This window comes from Wolffia australiana, chromosome 13 (assembly GCF_029677425.1).
Source record: "Wolffia australiana isolate 7733 chromosome 13, ASM2967742v1".
Classification (NCBI taxonomy): domain Eukaryota; kingdom Viridiplantae; phylum Streptophyta; class Magnoliopsida; order Alismatales; family Araceae; genus Wolffia; species Wolffia australiana.
Window position 1 is genome coordinate 4,696,484 of NC_135847.1, and position 15,480 is coordinate 4,711,963.

At 45.4% G+C, this 15,480-nt stretch overlaps 1 protein-coding gene across 1 annotated transcript in view; it reads right to left on the reverse strand.

Moving 5' to 3' along the window:
- The window catches only part of LOC144710849 (SNARE-interacting protein KEULE-like), a 39,771-nt gene extending 25,072 nt beyond the window's left edge, over positions 1-14,699 (reverse strand). The window contains exons 1-8 of the mRNA XM_078584679.1: positions 14,540-14,699; positions 13,059-13,117; positions 12,461-12,542; positions 12,129-12,207; positions 7,156-7,206; positions 6,982-7,078; positions 6,831-6,863; positions 6,586-6,714 (exon numbers count right to left, since the gene is read on the reverse strand). Coding sequence (XP_078440805.1) covers positions 6,586-6,714; positions 6,831-6,863; positions 6,982-7,078; positions 7,156-7,206; positions 12,129-12,207; positions 12,461-12,542; positions 13,059-13,117; positions 14,540-14,615 — 606 coding nt within the window. The 5' untranslated portion in view covers positions 14,616-14,699. The remainder of the gene's footprint in view (positions 1-6,585; positions 6,715-6,830; positions 6,864-6,981; positions 7,079-7,155; positions 7,207-12,128; positions 12,208-12,460; positions 12,543-13,058; positions 13,118-14,539) is intronic.
- Between the last annotated feature and the right edge of the window lie 781 nt (positions 14,700-15,480).

Here is a 15,480-nt window from a genome sequence, read left to right on the forward strand (position 1 = left end):
CCACCGCAACGAGGTCTTATTCAAGGGGACGGCAATGTCGGTGGACAGGGCTATAAAATGAAGTGGAGAGACTTATGTTCTGTTGGTGTGGTCCTGGCTGAGGTGGAGGGAATGGGGGGCACGAGGGGCCATTTTTTTTGGCCTATATCCCTCCTGTCCACGCGTACAGAGGTTCACCAAGCTGGGTGATCTTCTTTATTGTTCAAAAAAAAACAACACTCCCCCACAACACCTAAGAATATGAGAACCTAAGGCACCAGAATTGTCATCAGGAGGCCTACAGCTGATTCCAGAACCGCGGAAGGTCAGCCATGTAGCGTTTTACACAAAGAGTCTGACTCTTGCCCAATCTCAGAAGATGTTTGAGGTGGTAATGCCATAGAAACACCACAGGGCATGCCTGAGAACTCAGCATAGTTCCTAAAGGGTGATTTCAAAGCCAACCCATGGTGCAGCTATTGCGAGAAAAAAAAGGCACACCTGACACAATTCATTGACCCTCTGCTTGGGTCCCCCAGCTGCGGACTTGAACAATAATCAAATCTCTTGCATTATTCAATGATCTACACCCCGTAATATTTGTGGGCTTACAAGTGAACCTAAATATGACTCTAGGATTGGGCCTCAATGGTAGATTTATAATTGGTAAAAGAGACAAGGTAAAGAAAATAAGAAGTAATAAGAAGACTATTAAAATGTTAAGTCCTTCAATGGACAATACCAATAAGAATTGTTCGTTTCTTGCAAATAAAATCAACAGTCCAAAAAGGCCGATATTGCTTCATCAGAAGAACGTCGAGAATAGAGATTGAACTGTGGCCAGATAGCTGAGGCAACACAGGAAAGGGAGAATGTAACAAGAAGCTGAAAGAATAAGTCAATAGAGGGGATGATGAGTTCAACATCCATGATAACATCAGGTGAAATTTTTTTTTTTTGAAGGAAAATGTGGAAGACCACCCGGGGCCGGTGGTCTACCTGATACCATTAAAATGAAAGTCATTTACAGACCATATACAATCAAGACCCAAAGAGGGTCTGTCTTTCAGCTCTCTCCAACCCACCATGACACTAGCGCCTGAATGTCGTGGATGACATTCTCCACCAAAGCCATCCTCCCCTTAAACACCACCTCGTTCCGGTGCAGCCACAGTGCCCATAATGTTGCTAGCAGCCTCCCCCACTCCAGTCCGCTCCTGGATCTCCTGAGCATGGCTGAGGCCCAAAATTTCTCATCGGAGATAACCACCCCTGGGACCTGCTGTGATGCCCATACACTCTGAGCGAACTGAGACATGAAAAACAAATGGGAGCAGTCTTCGTCTTCGTCACTTGTGCACATAGGTCATTCGGTGGGGTCTGTTGGGGCCCACCTCCTACGGAAAACCCGTGTGACCAGCTTTCTACGCCTCAATAACCAGCTGAAGATTCGCACCGTGAGGGGAACTTTTTGCTTCATCAGCGTGTGGCATGCCTTGTTGGTTGTCGAGTCGCCCCCCCTTCACCCCGAATCTTCAAATATGCATCTTTCACCGAGAAGGATTGTCCCCGCCATACCCAACCATCTCGGGATTGAGACGACGGGGTTAGGGGTAGAAGGATCTCTTGCATCCCCAATAGCTCCTCGAATTGTATATCCGATAATGCCCCAGTCAGATTCGGGACCCAAGCCCCTTCCCAACAGTCAACAACCTTGGCATTTGGATTCATTGCTAGGGCAAAGAGTCTTGGAAACTTCAGCTTCATGGTCCCTTGATTGGACCAGTTATCTGTCCAGAAATAAAAATCAGCCCCGTCCCCCAGTCGGGGGTCAAAAAACTCACGGATGCGGGGTATAACTTGACGGAGGCCGCTCCAGAAAGGGGATTTCCCCCTAACTCTAGCCCAGCACCTCTCCCAATCTGTCATGGAGCCATACCTGTCCCTCAGGACCTTGAAGACTAGTCCCTCTGGTGATGACACAATTCTTTCCATCCATTTTGACAACATGGCCAAGTTCATGGACTCCAAATGAGGAATTCCCAGTCCTTGCTTTACCGGTCTACTTATTATTTCCCATGCTACTAGGGGCACTCCCCTACGCGCCTCTTTGTTGTTGCCTCCCCAAAAGAACCTTCTCATCAAACCCTGCAGCCGATTTACCACGACTGCTGGAATTTTGAATACCGATAAGTAGAATAAGGGAATTGCTGAAAGCACTGAACACAAGAGCCCTTGACAACCCCCTTTTGATAGAATTTGCTCTGCCATCCCTCCAGCCTCTTCTCCACTTTCTCAACCACTGGTTGCCATTCTGCAGCAGCACCGCCGCAGCACCGCCGCAGCAGCACCGCAACAGCGCCGCAGCGCCACAGCAGCAGCGCCGCAGCACCACCGCAGCAGCACCAACGCCACCATGCCATTCACCGAGACCGAATTTTTGGAGAAGCCCCTGTCCTACAAGGTGGCCCATCCTCTTCTGTCGGTCCCGGAGGTGACACTCCTACGGGGACCGAATCTCCTTCAGTGGACTCGCTTTGTCGAGACCAACCTCAAGGCGCGTCAGCTCTTCAAGCATTGCACTGAAGAACCACTGACAGCCGAACATCCGCATCATGCAGCGTGGGACGTTGAAGAACAGTTTATTCTCGGTTGGCTGTGTACGTACACACTGTCCCCCGAGTTCCACGACCGTTTTCCCCATCAGAAGACGGTGAAAGGCTTCTAGGACCAGGCGAAGTCCTTCTGTGGCAGGGAAAACGACTGTTGGCGCATTTATGCCCTTGCAGGTCAGGCCAGCAGCCTTCGTCAGGGTTCGATGTCGATCTCCGACTATGCACTTGCCCACAAGAAAATGTGGGATGAAGTGGACTACTACCTGCTGACCGATGACCCGAAGTGCAAGACGTACCAGAACGTGCTCCTCCTGCGGATCATGGGCTTCCTCAGTGGCCTGAATCGCGAGTACGATGACATCCGTCGTCGTGCCTTGCACCGCAAGGAAGGCCCTCCTACACTCGAGGATTTGGTGAAGGAGCTCCAAGAGGAGGAGAGCCACTTCCTTCTACATGGGACTCCCTCTTCAGGACCCCCGGGTGAGTCAACCGCGCTGCTGACCAGACCTGCACCAGCTGCCTCCTCTGCTGCCATTCTCCCTACGCCCACCTCCGAAGCCCGACCAGTTGGGACGGCGATTTGCACGTATTGCGGCAAACCGGGCCACGGGAAGAACAAGTGCAAGAAAAGAATGATGGATTGGAGAAAGAAGGAGGCTGCAGAAAGCAAGGCCATGGTGGCCCAGCCTGCTGCGTCCTCCACCATTGCCTCCACCACGACCATGGACCAACTCCAGGCAGATTTGGCTCGTCTCCGTGACCAGATGGCTGCCATGCAGAACCAGTCCACGGCATATTTTGGTGGTTTTGGTGCGTTTCATCCTCCTCCCTCAGATGAATGGCAGTGTGGTCATACGGCTTTCCACTCCCCTGTAGTCTCGGATACTACCTGGGTACTTGATTCGGGGGCTACCGAGCACATGACCCCGCTCAATGACCGGTTTGTATCCTACGAGAGGCATAGTGGTGGCCGTACTGTCCTCACGGCCGGGGTTGGAGGTCTCCGTGTGGCCGGAATCGGGGCAGTATATGTGGACGGCCTTGGTGCGGTCCACAACGTCCTACATGTCCCCGACCTGCGGACTGTCCTTATGTCTCCGCAGCGTTTAGTCGATGTTGTCTCCTGTTCCTTTCATCTCCAGCCTGACGAGATGTTTCTGTCTGACAAGGTGGGCCGGACTACACCGATTAGGCGGGAGAACGGACTGCTGTTGCTGGACGATGGGGGCCGTTCCCAGATCTTCCTGGTGCACCAGACGCTTCGATCGGTGGCTGAGCAGCGTCGGGGACGTCTTCTGATGGCACATCAGCGACTTGGGCACCCGCCTTTCTCGACTTTACAGCGTGTTGTTCCGTCGTTGTGTTCTGCATTGGACCTTAAGACTTTGGTTTGTGAAGCTTGTCAGTTAGCCAAGCATCGTCGATCATCGTTTACTCCATCCATGTCTCACTCCTCGACCCCGCTGTTCCGAGTCCACAGTGATGTTTGGGGACCGGCACCGCAGGCCAGCTTGAAGGGGCACCGTTACTTTCTCCTCTTTGTGGACAAAGCTACCCGCTATATGTGGGTCTACCTGCTGACTGCGAAATCAGAGGTTGCGCAGAATGTTCGCCATTTTTGCGCCATGGTGCAGACGCAGTTTGGTCGGGGCATCCAGCGTTTTCGTTCCAACAATGCCCGGGATTTCTTCTACGCCGACCTCGACTCATACTTTGCCGATCAGGGTATCCTTCACGAGTCCTCTTGCGTGGCCACACCCGAGCAGAACGGCATGGCCGAATGCCGGATCGGATATGTTACATCGACGGCTCGGACGTTGCTGTTGGACTCCAAGGCGCCGTGGCATTATTGGGGAGAGGCGGTTTTGACGAGTACTCATCTCGTTAACCGTATCTCTACCCAGCTCCTAGAGTTCTCCAGCCCCGTGGACCGGATGAGTGTGGCCTTCCCGAATGCTTCTTTGTTGACGGGACTCCTGCCTCGGATCTTCGGTTGCACCGCCTACGTACATGACACGTCGCTTAGCCGATGCTATCGCTTCTCCTCATTGGAAAGCGGCGATGGACGAGGAGATGCAGTCTCTACTCAAGAACCACACTTGGGACGTCGTTCCACTCCCTCCTGGCAAGAGGATGGTGGACTGCAAGTGGATCCATGCCAAGAAGCATCATGCGGATGGTACTCTCAAACGCCTCAAGTCTCGTCTTGTGGCTCGGGGGTTTACTCAGTCCTATGGCGTGGAATACTACGAGACCTTCTCTCCAGTGGCGAAGATGGAGACTGTCCGTCTTCTCTTGGCCCTTGCGGCTCACTTCCAATGGGTCATCCGACAGTTCGACGTCAAGAACGCCTTCTTGCATGGCGACTTGACGGAGGAGGTGTACATGCAACAGCCGCCGGGATACTCACTCGGCCCACCCGGTCACGTGTGCCGACTGCGGAAGTCCGTTTATGGACTCAAGCAGTCCCCGCGCATGTGGTTTGGTCGGTTCTCCTCAGTTCTGAAGACCGAAGGATACACTCAGAGCAATGGAGATGCTTCCATGTTCTTCCGTCACAGCCTGACTGGTATCTCCATTCTTGTCGTGTACGTCGACGACATCCTTATCACGGGATCTGATGCTGCTGAAGCCGTCCGCCTCAGCACCGCTTTGGCTAAGGAGTATGAGATCAAGGCCCTCGGCCTTCTCAGATACTTCCTTGGCCTTGAGGTGGCCTACTCCCCTCGTGGGATATTTGTCTCGCAGCAGAAGTACGCCGTCGACCTGCTGGCCCTGACAGGTATGAGCGACTGTGCGCCGGTGAGCACTCCCATTGATCCCAACGTGAAGCTGGGCAAAGGGGAGGATTCGCCGCTAACGAATTCCCACCGGTATCAGCAGCTGGTGGGGAAGCTTCTCTACTTGACGCACACTCGGCCCGACATCGCCTTCGCCGTCAACCTGTTCAACCAGTTTATGCAGTCCCCGCGGGAGATTCACCGTCAGACCGCCAACCAGGTACTTGCGTACCTGAAGGGCTGCCCCGGAAAGGGCCTGCTCTTTCCTCGAGGCACGGAGCGGACAGTGAAGGTGTACACCGATGCTGACTTTGCCGGCTCCGTTGTGGATTATCGATCTACCACGGGCTACTGCACGTTTGTCTTTGGCAGCCTCGTCAGCTGGAAGAGCAGCAAGCAGGACAAAGTGTCCCGCTCCAGTGCCGAAGCTGAGTACCGCGCCCTCGCCGAAGGGGCCTCTGAAGGCCAGTGGATCTACGGCATCCTTCCCGATCTCCGCGTGGAGTATGCTGGTCCGATTCACTTCTACTGCAACAACAAGTCGACGATTGCGTTGGCCAAGAACCCTGGACAGCAGGGACACATCAAGCACATGGAGCGCAATCGCTACTTTTTCAAGGAGCGAATGGACGAAGGGATCTTTGACCTGGATTTTGTTGCCTCCCCTGACCAGGCAGCGGACGTCCTCACCAAGGGACTATCCCGCCCTCTTCTTCAACGTGCTGTGTCCAAGCTCGGCATGGACGACATCCATACTTCGCTTGCGGGGGGGGGGGGTGTTAGTGAGATACTATGCTCTATGGTCTAATGGGCCCTGTTCTATAAGCCCATTAGACCTATTATAACTCTTTCTCTCTCTTAGGATATATATACCCTCTCATGTAACCTCATTAGGTTATGTCATTACTTCCTCTCTCAATCAACCTCCCCCAACCCCTTCTAGGGTTTGTCAATAACAGATCATTATTACGTTTTTGATACAATCTCATCGAGGATCTTATCACTACCCCAATACAGTGTGCAAGCTGAGAAAAACATTGTATGCCCTTGAGCAGTTTCAAAGGCCACGGTTTGAAAAATACTCTGATTTGGAACAAATTTACAGAAAACAAATTGAAGAATAAAGCCACAAAATTTCAGAAAATATTTTTTTTGAATAACTAAGTTTCAGAAAATATTAAATTCCAGTAAAGACAAAAATAAAGCCTTACCTTTAAGGAGGCAAAAACTGTTGCAATGCGACTTGCCATTGCATTAAGACAAGCATTAAACTTAGAGGAGTTCTCCACATTTTCTCCGAATAGCTCCTCCAAAGCCATTACATGGTCAGTGATGAACCCCTGAGGTTAAAAATCAGTACTCTTAACTTTTTAGCTATTGTCCTTTGATAAAGTAAAAATATGAAAGGTAACACAGTGAAGTAGGAAAAAGGTAATAATTGATTATAAGAATGCACCTGACTATCAATTGCAAAATATTCCAGGTTCATCTGCATATAGAAGCCAAATTACCAAAGGGGTTACGATCCGAGATGTAAATTTTTTCCTAAATTTGTGAAAATTTTATGATTTATGCCACATGAGGTGTCGAAACATTGAGATTTTGACCTCACTCAATGCGCCAATTCGAGGCAAAACACTTGTATCTCTCTTGATCTGGGCCACTAAATCCTTACAAATGGGTGAACTGAAGAAAATAAATGCCCTGGAAAACAAAATTGTAAAAATACAGTCAAGGCCACTGTTTGCGATCCATATCTGACTACGGGTTAAGTCACATACTTTTTGTACAGCGGACAACGCCCTGACATGTCAGAAAGGAACATGACAATGCTGCAAGTTAAATGTTGATGAATAAGAAATCTTACGAACAATTTATAGAAAAAATAAGAGGGCATATCCAGAAAACAAATGGGATGATAAATAGACCTTATAAATAAAGGCAAAAACAATCAAGTCTTCACTATTTTTGATAGTTTGATAAAAGTATAACAACAAATTGATGTCCGTCTAAACAATACGGAAAACATAGTTTGTTGTAGATACTCTTCGACCATCTTGTTCATGTATCTTCTACTTGTTCTGTATGTCTGTTGCATGTTGAAGAAATTCCAAACAGTCTTTCCCAAAATAAAATTCGAATTAAGCCATAATGTTCCATCCAAACCCTGCCATTCAGTTTGGAGAGACAATATGATAAAAGAGAGAGGGATGCAAGAGGCTTTCCGGTAAACAAAGAGTGAGACTGTGATAGACTCTATTCTAAGAAATATCAGAGAAGGAGATACAGATCTGGTCAACGGACTGTTGACCAGACCAATTGACTAAAGAAGGGAAGAGTGGCGTCTCAGCCCTATAAATAAAGGCGAAGCACTCAGGTATGGGCAACTAATCATTTTTCTTGGAAAGAAGTCTCGGCAGTTAGGGCCGAGGAGTCGTGAGCAGCAGAAGGGAAGTTCGCCTGCTGCCTGAGCGGGAGGAGTTCGACCAGGAGGGAGGACCGCCCGGAGATTGAGGAGGAGCTTCGCCAAGGAAGGGGGAGCCATCCGATCTGAACCTAATTCCCTATTGATTACCATCTACATTGTCCCTGGGAGTTTCTTGAACTTTGATTCGATCAAATTAGACATTGTTACAAGTGATAGTAACAGACTGAAGGAATGTTCAAAAAAATAAGAGTGAGACTGAAGGGGATACGGAGAGAAACGCCGCCTTGAGAGGTGATGCACCTTGAGGTTTGGAGAATCAAGGGAATCATCATGACCAAATGAGGAGCTGGTTGAAAGGGCGCAGGAGAGCAGAGACAAGAAAGACAGCAGAGATGGTGCTTACAAAGTAATGGTTTCCTGTCCATTTTTATGGGGAGAGAACATTATATGCACGAACAGGATTGCTCCCGAGCCTGTTGGGCCTGTTTGGCTTTCTTGGCATGCCGTCATTCATAGATGCAAGTGGGAAATTGCATCATTGTCTCTAGGATGTCTATGCCGTCTGATCACTTGGATCCCAAAAACCCACCTCAAGAGACTTTAAACAGCATGTATAAATTCCAAACTGTCATTTGGTAATCAGTGAGATTCTACTCCAGCTTCAGCCAAATTGGGTTGTGGCGCTAATATAGAACCTCAAAAACATGAAAGATGATGAGATTATCTTATACTAACCATGGACCCAAAGCCATGTAATGTGTAATAGATTAACCTAGGGGAATAATAAAATTACTAACTCCTATAGTAGACTGCAAATGGACCCTCTGCAGGCCCATTAGCAGCCCAGTAATGGTTCCTTAAGGACCATTACTGGCCCACTAAGAAACCTAGACTGGTTCCTTAGTGCAGGCCCTTTAGGGGCGGAGATATCAGGCCCATTAGTGGGCCTGATATTGTCTGGGCCTGTTCCAGACAGGCCCAGCATCCAACGGTTATTTTTATAACCGTTGGACAGGCCCTCCAACGGTCCCTTTTAAAAAGAGGACCATTGGAAGCCTACTTGTAAAACAAGTAAGCTTACTTGTTTTACAAGTAAGCCCCCTAACTTTACTTTCTGAAGGACTTTTTTGATAAAAAAATATATGTATAAAAAGGGGAACTCTGGTGAAGTAAAGATGATCCTTTTGGCCCCAATCTTGTGCACTCTCTCTCTCTCTCTCTACTTTCTCTCTCCTCCGAATTTCCACAGTTCTACAAAAGAGAAAATTAATTTTTTGTTCAAAGAAATATATAACTCTGTGATAAATACTATTCCCGGAAATACCAAAGAAGGAGGAAGAAGAGATCTGGTCAAAAGGCCGTTGACCGAGATCAGTAATTCAGGAGGGAGAGGGACCTCTCTACTCTACAAATAAAGGCCCGCGTAGGAGGGGCAGGCATGTCCAATTTTCTAATTCTTGAAGAAGAACCCGAGTCGTTCGAATCGGGAAGGTCCAAGAAAGTGGCGGGAGATCTCGTCGCTGCTTGGAAGGAGGAACTCGCCATCAAGGAGAGCGCCTAGAGGTCGGACTCGTCCGTCGGAGCTGGAGCCATCACCGTCAAGGAGGGGATCCAGATTGGAGACGTCTCGTCGAGGAGGGGGAGCGCCACAGGAGGATAGAGAGTTCTTCGTACCTGGAATTATCCAACCATCTTGATATTCTGGAACATATTTCGGTCTTCCAAGCAGTATAATTCATCCTATCGGAAGTGCATTGATCCATACGCTATCACTCTGGTTGCAAACTTTCTGCAGTGTCTTCAATAGCTTCCATCTTTATCTGCTAGAGTCTACCTAGTCTTAACCCAGCATTCCACTTTTTCCAATTCTAAGCTGTATAGACCTTTCAGTCCACATAGAGCTCTTTTAAGTCTGCAAGTCTTCATAAGACAAAGGTAGAAATTACATGTTGATTCCTCCCAAACTCTCCATGAAGGAATTTTCAAAGTGACAGAAGTATACAGAGACTCGTGAGCTTTGCTATAGGAGCAGTGGTTTCGCCATTATCAACGATACATTCTTCACTGTAGCCTTTAGCTATGAGTCTGATATTGTAATGCTTCAAGTCCCATCTGATTCAAACTTCAGACTTACGCCCATCAACATCCAACTGGATGCTTACCAGGCGGTAAGTCTGAAAGAACCCATGTCTCCTACAGGAGGACCATCATTTCTTCAATCACCAACTTACTCCAGTCCTATGATATGCTCTGTCTTTTTTATTGAGCCCACTACGGGCATTTTTGTCCTTTAACCCTTCAGTGTTTTCCTTAAATGTTACGGTCTTCCTTGTTGAGGGCAGCAAACAACTATTTCCATCGCTCATATCCTATGCAACAAATTTCATGCTGTCATAGTCCTGCCAGCGACCTGCACCTTCACGGAACCCCTCTTCATAGGCGACATCCATTCTACCAGCCTTTCATCTTCCTCTTGACAATAAAAACCCCTCTACATCCCCTTTACGCGATATGATCATCTGGGATCATATCATCCCCATTTGACAGGGCTTCACTAGCATATCTAGGAATGTGAATGGAACCCAAGAATGTCTTGAAACACTTGGAGCTTAGGTGATAGATGACCAAAGGAAGAGACATTACTCAGAGGGTACTTGGGTTTTTGAGTCCATGTCCACTTACCCCTTCTCAAGGCAATGAACCAACCCTGAGATTCCTCTGTCACCTCAAACATCAAAGTCATTACCACCTGGGGGAGTAATGGATATGGAGTATGGCGGAGTAGTGATGCCAGCTTGAGGTGGTAACAGCCAATCGTAACAGTTGGAAAGATCAGGTTCTTTGATCACTTATGTGCATCAGTTGTCTTTGGACACAGAATTCGTCTTCCTCATGAAACGTGACATCTGCATAAATATCGAATCTATTTGTTCCAGGATGATAGCACGTACCCCTTCTGGTATTGGGAATACCCAAGGAAGACGCACTTGATGGATGAGGGCTACGTTTATCTATAGCAGTACTGTAAATTGGTTTCTGTTCTTAACTCTATAACAGTACAATAATAGCATCACTTTGAGGGGATATTGACTTCTTTTGTTCTGAGAAACAAAGGACGACAATTTATGTTTACCAGGACGATATGAGTCACGAGTTTGGAAAGATCAGTCTTTGATAAAAACATGGAACATCCTCTCTAGAAAGTCAAAAGATGGGTGACACGAATTACAGTGCACCTTTTAGCTCCACCACCCTCTCCTGAACATCACAAATCGAAGAGCCTCATCCAACAGCTAACTTTTTGCCCATGGCATAACCTTTTTTTTTTAACAATTTCCCATGGCATAACCTACATATATGAGGCCATTCCTTTCTATAATTTTCCAATTCTCTGGTTTCTTGACCTTGCCAAATAGAAAAAAAACCATCTGATATGAACCCTGGCAGTACCATGAATAGGAAATCTAATGTTTCATACAGTCTGCTACATTGTTTTTTCAAAAGATCAAGTCAGAATGGGAATAAAGAGACATTGAGGAGAGAATAGATCACAAAGAAGATAGAGGTCAGGAATCATGACGTATCTTCTAAAGCTACCCCTGGATCTGGAGGATCTACTCCGCAGCAACCACTTTCAAGAAATGACTTTGATGATCTCGTCTTGGCTTTCCTGACCTTATTTTTAGCTTGAATTTTCTCACTCTTTATTTCGAGATGTGTGGCACGTGCAGCATACTTGACATATCTCATGAGGAGAGACTTGTCTCTCTTTCTCATTCGGTAGGTCACTATGGGGTTCATATCACCATCACACCCAAGTATTAGTGGGTAGTTAATGTCTTTTAACTGATGTTTGTGAAGGGGTAAGTAGAGCGTTAAGTTGAGGCACATGGAGAATACATTTAAGCACCACCCGATTCTCAATCGTTTTCTGTGACAATACCAGTTACTGGAGCAGCTTGTCCACTACAGTGAACACCTTCCTTATTACTAGGCATTAAGCTAATGAAACAGGTTTTAAGACGAAAAAGGAGGGAGAATTGCTTGAGCATGCCATAGGCATAGAACCATATTTTTCAACTTCTTGACTTATAAGACGCAGCCCGTTGATAGGATTAGAGACATAAAGACAAATATAACTCCTTTGATCAACAAGCTTAAAGTAAAAACCATCGCATCAAAAATGGAAATTAGGGATCATCTGACACAAAATTAAGAAAAAAACAGGAAAAGCATCATAATAAATGAATGTGAAGCAATTGGGTTCATTTCACGAAATAAGATTCAAAAGTAGCTAATCAAATCTAAAAGCATATTTGAATTTACTTCTCCTTAGTTGGCTGAATAAAATATATAGCATCCAACGATGGTAACGGCTGCCGCCTTTTAGAAATGTCTTCAACCACTACAAAATGAATATATAAAAAACGTGTTACCTATTTAATGTAATAAATCAACTCCCATAGCAAAGTAAAACAAGATGCAAAGATTTCTACTAATAAAATTTCATCACTTTTCAAAAAGCTGTCAATTATCAGCAAAAAACTAGCTCCGCTTGAACATCAAGAAAGACAAAAGCTCATTTTGTAGGTAATGAAAGGAAGGAACCACCAAATGGTCCATACGTATTGTAATCAAATTGAAAGGTGCATACTAACATGATACTCCTTCCTCCGTAATATCTGCCATCTTGCAGGAGTAGGACATTATCTTTGTCGTAAACTTGTCCATAATAAGTACCTGCAAAGAAGTAAGAATAAATTTTTTTTATGGAAGTCACTCAATGCACAAATGGTGGCACCCAAATTTAAGTGCTACATAGAAGAGAGATGAATTCAGCTTAAACATGAGATTCCAAGAAACCAATTCAGAGATCAGATAATTAACATAAAAAGACCATGGCATAGACAGCAATGTTGTCTTAAATATTAAAACAATACATGAAATGGAGTTTGAAAGAAACAGAGAAAGATGATATTAATGAGAACAGGCTGCAGAAGATACAAAGAAAAACCCAAAACCCAAAAAGGTGACCAGGGAAGAAAACCCCAAAAAAATGGTTTGGTATTAGAGTGAGAAATTGATTACAGGACAACGACAATGCTGGGAAATACCAATGACGATTCAGATCAGAGGATTAATATTTATAGCCCAAACCAACGAAATTGTAATCAGGTGATAAATTGAATTCAAAACAAAGAAATAAGTACGCTACTTTAATCAAATACAGAAAGAACGTATAGTTCATGAAGGAACCTTCCATGTCCCTTTGGAGTCTCTTAACCTTGCAGACCGAAGCATCTCATACAACAATCCTAAAAAACAGTTTCAAAAGGAATAGATGAGCATATGAAACAGTCGAGGAAGTATACCAACCAACTGAAAATTACAAAGTACATAAACGAGGAACTATACTGGAAAGGCAAAGTAAAGCGAAGAAACTAGATCCTGACATGAAGTAAAGTGAGCTTTTGAGAGATTGGAAGGAGAAGAGAATGAAAAATGTACACTATTCCACTCCATTGGATATAGCTTAAATAGGTTGATAGGGGGTTACAAGATTACATAAAACACCCATTTGAAGACTAATTGGCCTAAAAATTACTCACATTTCGAAGCATTCAAGGATAAAATAAGGAAAAGGACCCTCACATACCGTTTAAGCTTCTAGTGCATCTGTCGTGAATTCTATAGTGGGTCAGAGTAATTTTACTTTAATCTTTGTATATGACTGAAGAATAGTGGCCTCCAGACAGCCTTTCCAACTAAAATAACTAGAACTATACAATTATGCCTTTGCAATCTGATGTACTGTTGTATCAGATTCATTAGGTGAGTTGTTATTGTTCGAGTTAAGCCCATAAGATTAAAGACAAATTATTTTTAAATCTACAAGAAAAATATTGAACACTAAGACCGATTCAGTCAAAGAAAGTTCTAACTTCGCTACTCCAGAGTCTATATCACTCGGGTCTTTAAGGGATAGAGTGATGGTAAAATATTATATGTTTAGTTAAAAGATGAGATGGAATTTTCTAGGTTTCACAGTATAATATGCAGACCCACGCTGTTTTGATCCGTTACACTTCAATAAATTTTCTTGAGAGGTAGTTTCTCTTTTGAAAGTCAACCGTGTAAATGTTCATGTTGTTACGGCATTCCTTCTTGCTGGTTCTTCAGTAAGAAGTGAAAAAAATTATGATAAAAGTAAAAAATAATGCCAGACTTCGCAGGTTATCAGGAAATAAGCCTATTAATAGAAGCCACGTTATCAGGATCAGCGAATTTCATTATATCATAATTAAGAGAGGAAAAGTATTGAAGTCAAAATGCCAGACTTCGCAGGTTTCTCCTGCGTAGTGAAGTTTCATGAATTTTTCGGGTAAAAGTCGCCCAACATTGGCTCTCTCCGACAGAACAAAATTTCAAAGAGATTCACCCTCAAACACAGACCGCCCCAAGCGATTCCCATCTATCTCAACCTAGAGACATTTTCCACGTTATCTGTAAACTTTATACGTACTCACCAAATTTCTCACACGAATTTCACGCAGAGAATTCATCGAAACAGATCCCGAAAACCCCCAGCAATGACCACCTTACATAACTCAGGATCAACATCTTCGAACCCAAAAAAAGCGAATAACCGATCATATAACAACATTTTGATACACGAAACACAACAGTCCAGCAAAAATACCACACGTCAAAATTAAGAAAACCAACAGAAAACTCACTTTCGCGGCTGATTTGTCCAAACGTCTTGTACTCGGTCCCGCCGGATGAAGACGAATCAGAATCAGATATCGACATGGCGACGATCTCGCGATCTTCTCACAAATTTCGCCCTCTCTTCTCCTTCTTATTCTTCTTCTTCTCTTTCTCTCACTTCTTCCTCTCTCTCTCTATATATATTTATAGGCGGGAGGAAGAGAAGAGAGAGAAAATGTGAGAATTGAAGGCCAGCCGCGGCTGGCAAATTTGACCAAAATAAAAGCGTAGCCCGCCAGCGAAGGAACGGATATAACTACCATTTAGGGGATATATAAAAAATTAATTATGATTACATGGGAATTCTGCAATTTCAAGGATTGTTGTATTAATCTCTTCCATTACTATTGAGTATTATGTTTAAAAAAAAAAAAGAGGGTGATGGCGCACGCCATCAAGGATCGTCATCGACGTCATCCACGCTCCGCGCCCACGACGTTGAAGACTGGGTGACCTTGCTCCGGTTATCTTCCTTGCTTTCCGTTCTCTTTCGTTCATGTTTTGTTTTACCCCGTCTCTTCCGACTGTTTTTGTCATGTTTCGTCGCTCCCGCGACGGTCGTTTCTCATTGTTTTTCCACCGAGGGGATGGATGTCTCCATCCACCCTTCTCCCCTCGTTTCTTCCCCCAAATTCCCCTCATTTCCCCTTTATTTTCTTCAGTTCTGTCTTGTATGTGTTAAGGGGAGCCCATTTAGAAGGGCCCCCAAGTCGGACCCATGATGACCCACTTAGGGCCCAACTCTTCTCCCCCTCATAAGGGAAGAGAGGGCGCCCTAGGTCAGTGAGACCCATTTTCTTTCATTGAAGCATTTTATCGAACAGTTGGTGGGTCTCGTTCCTCGTTTTGAGAAGAACAGAAAGAAGAGGAAGAAGAGGGAAGAAGGAGGAGGAAGAGGAAGGAAAGG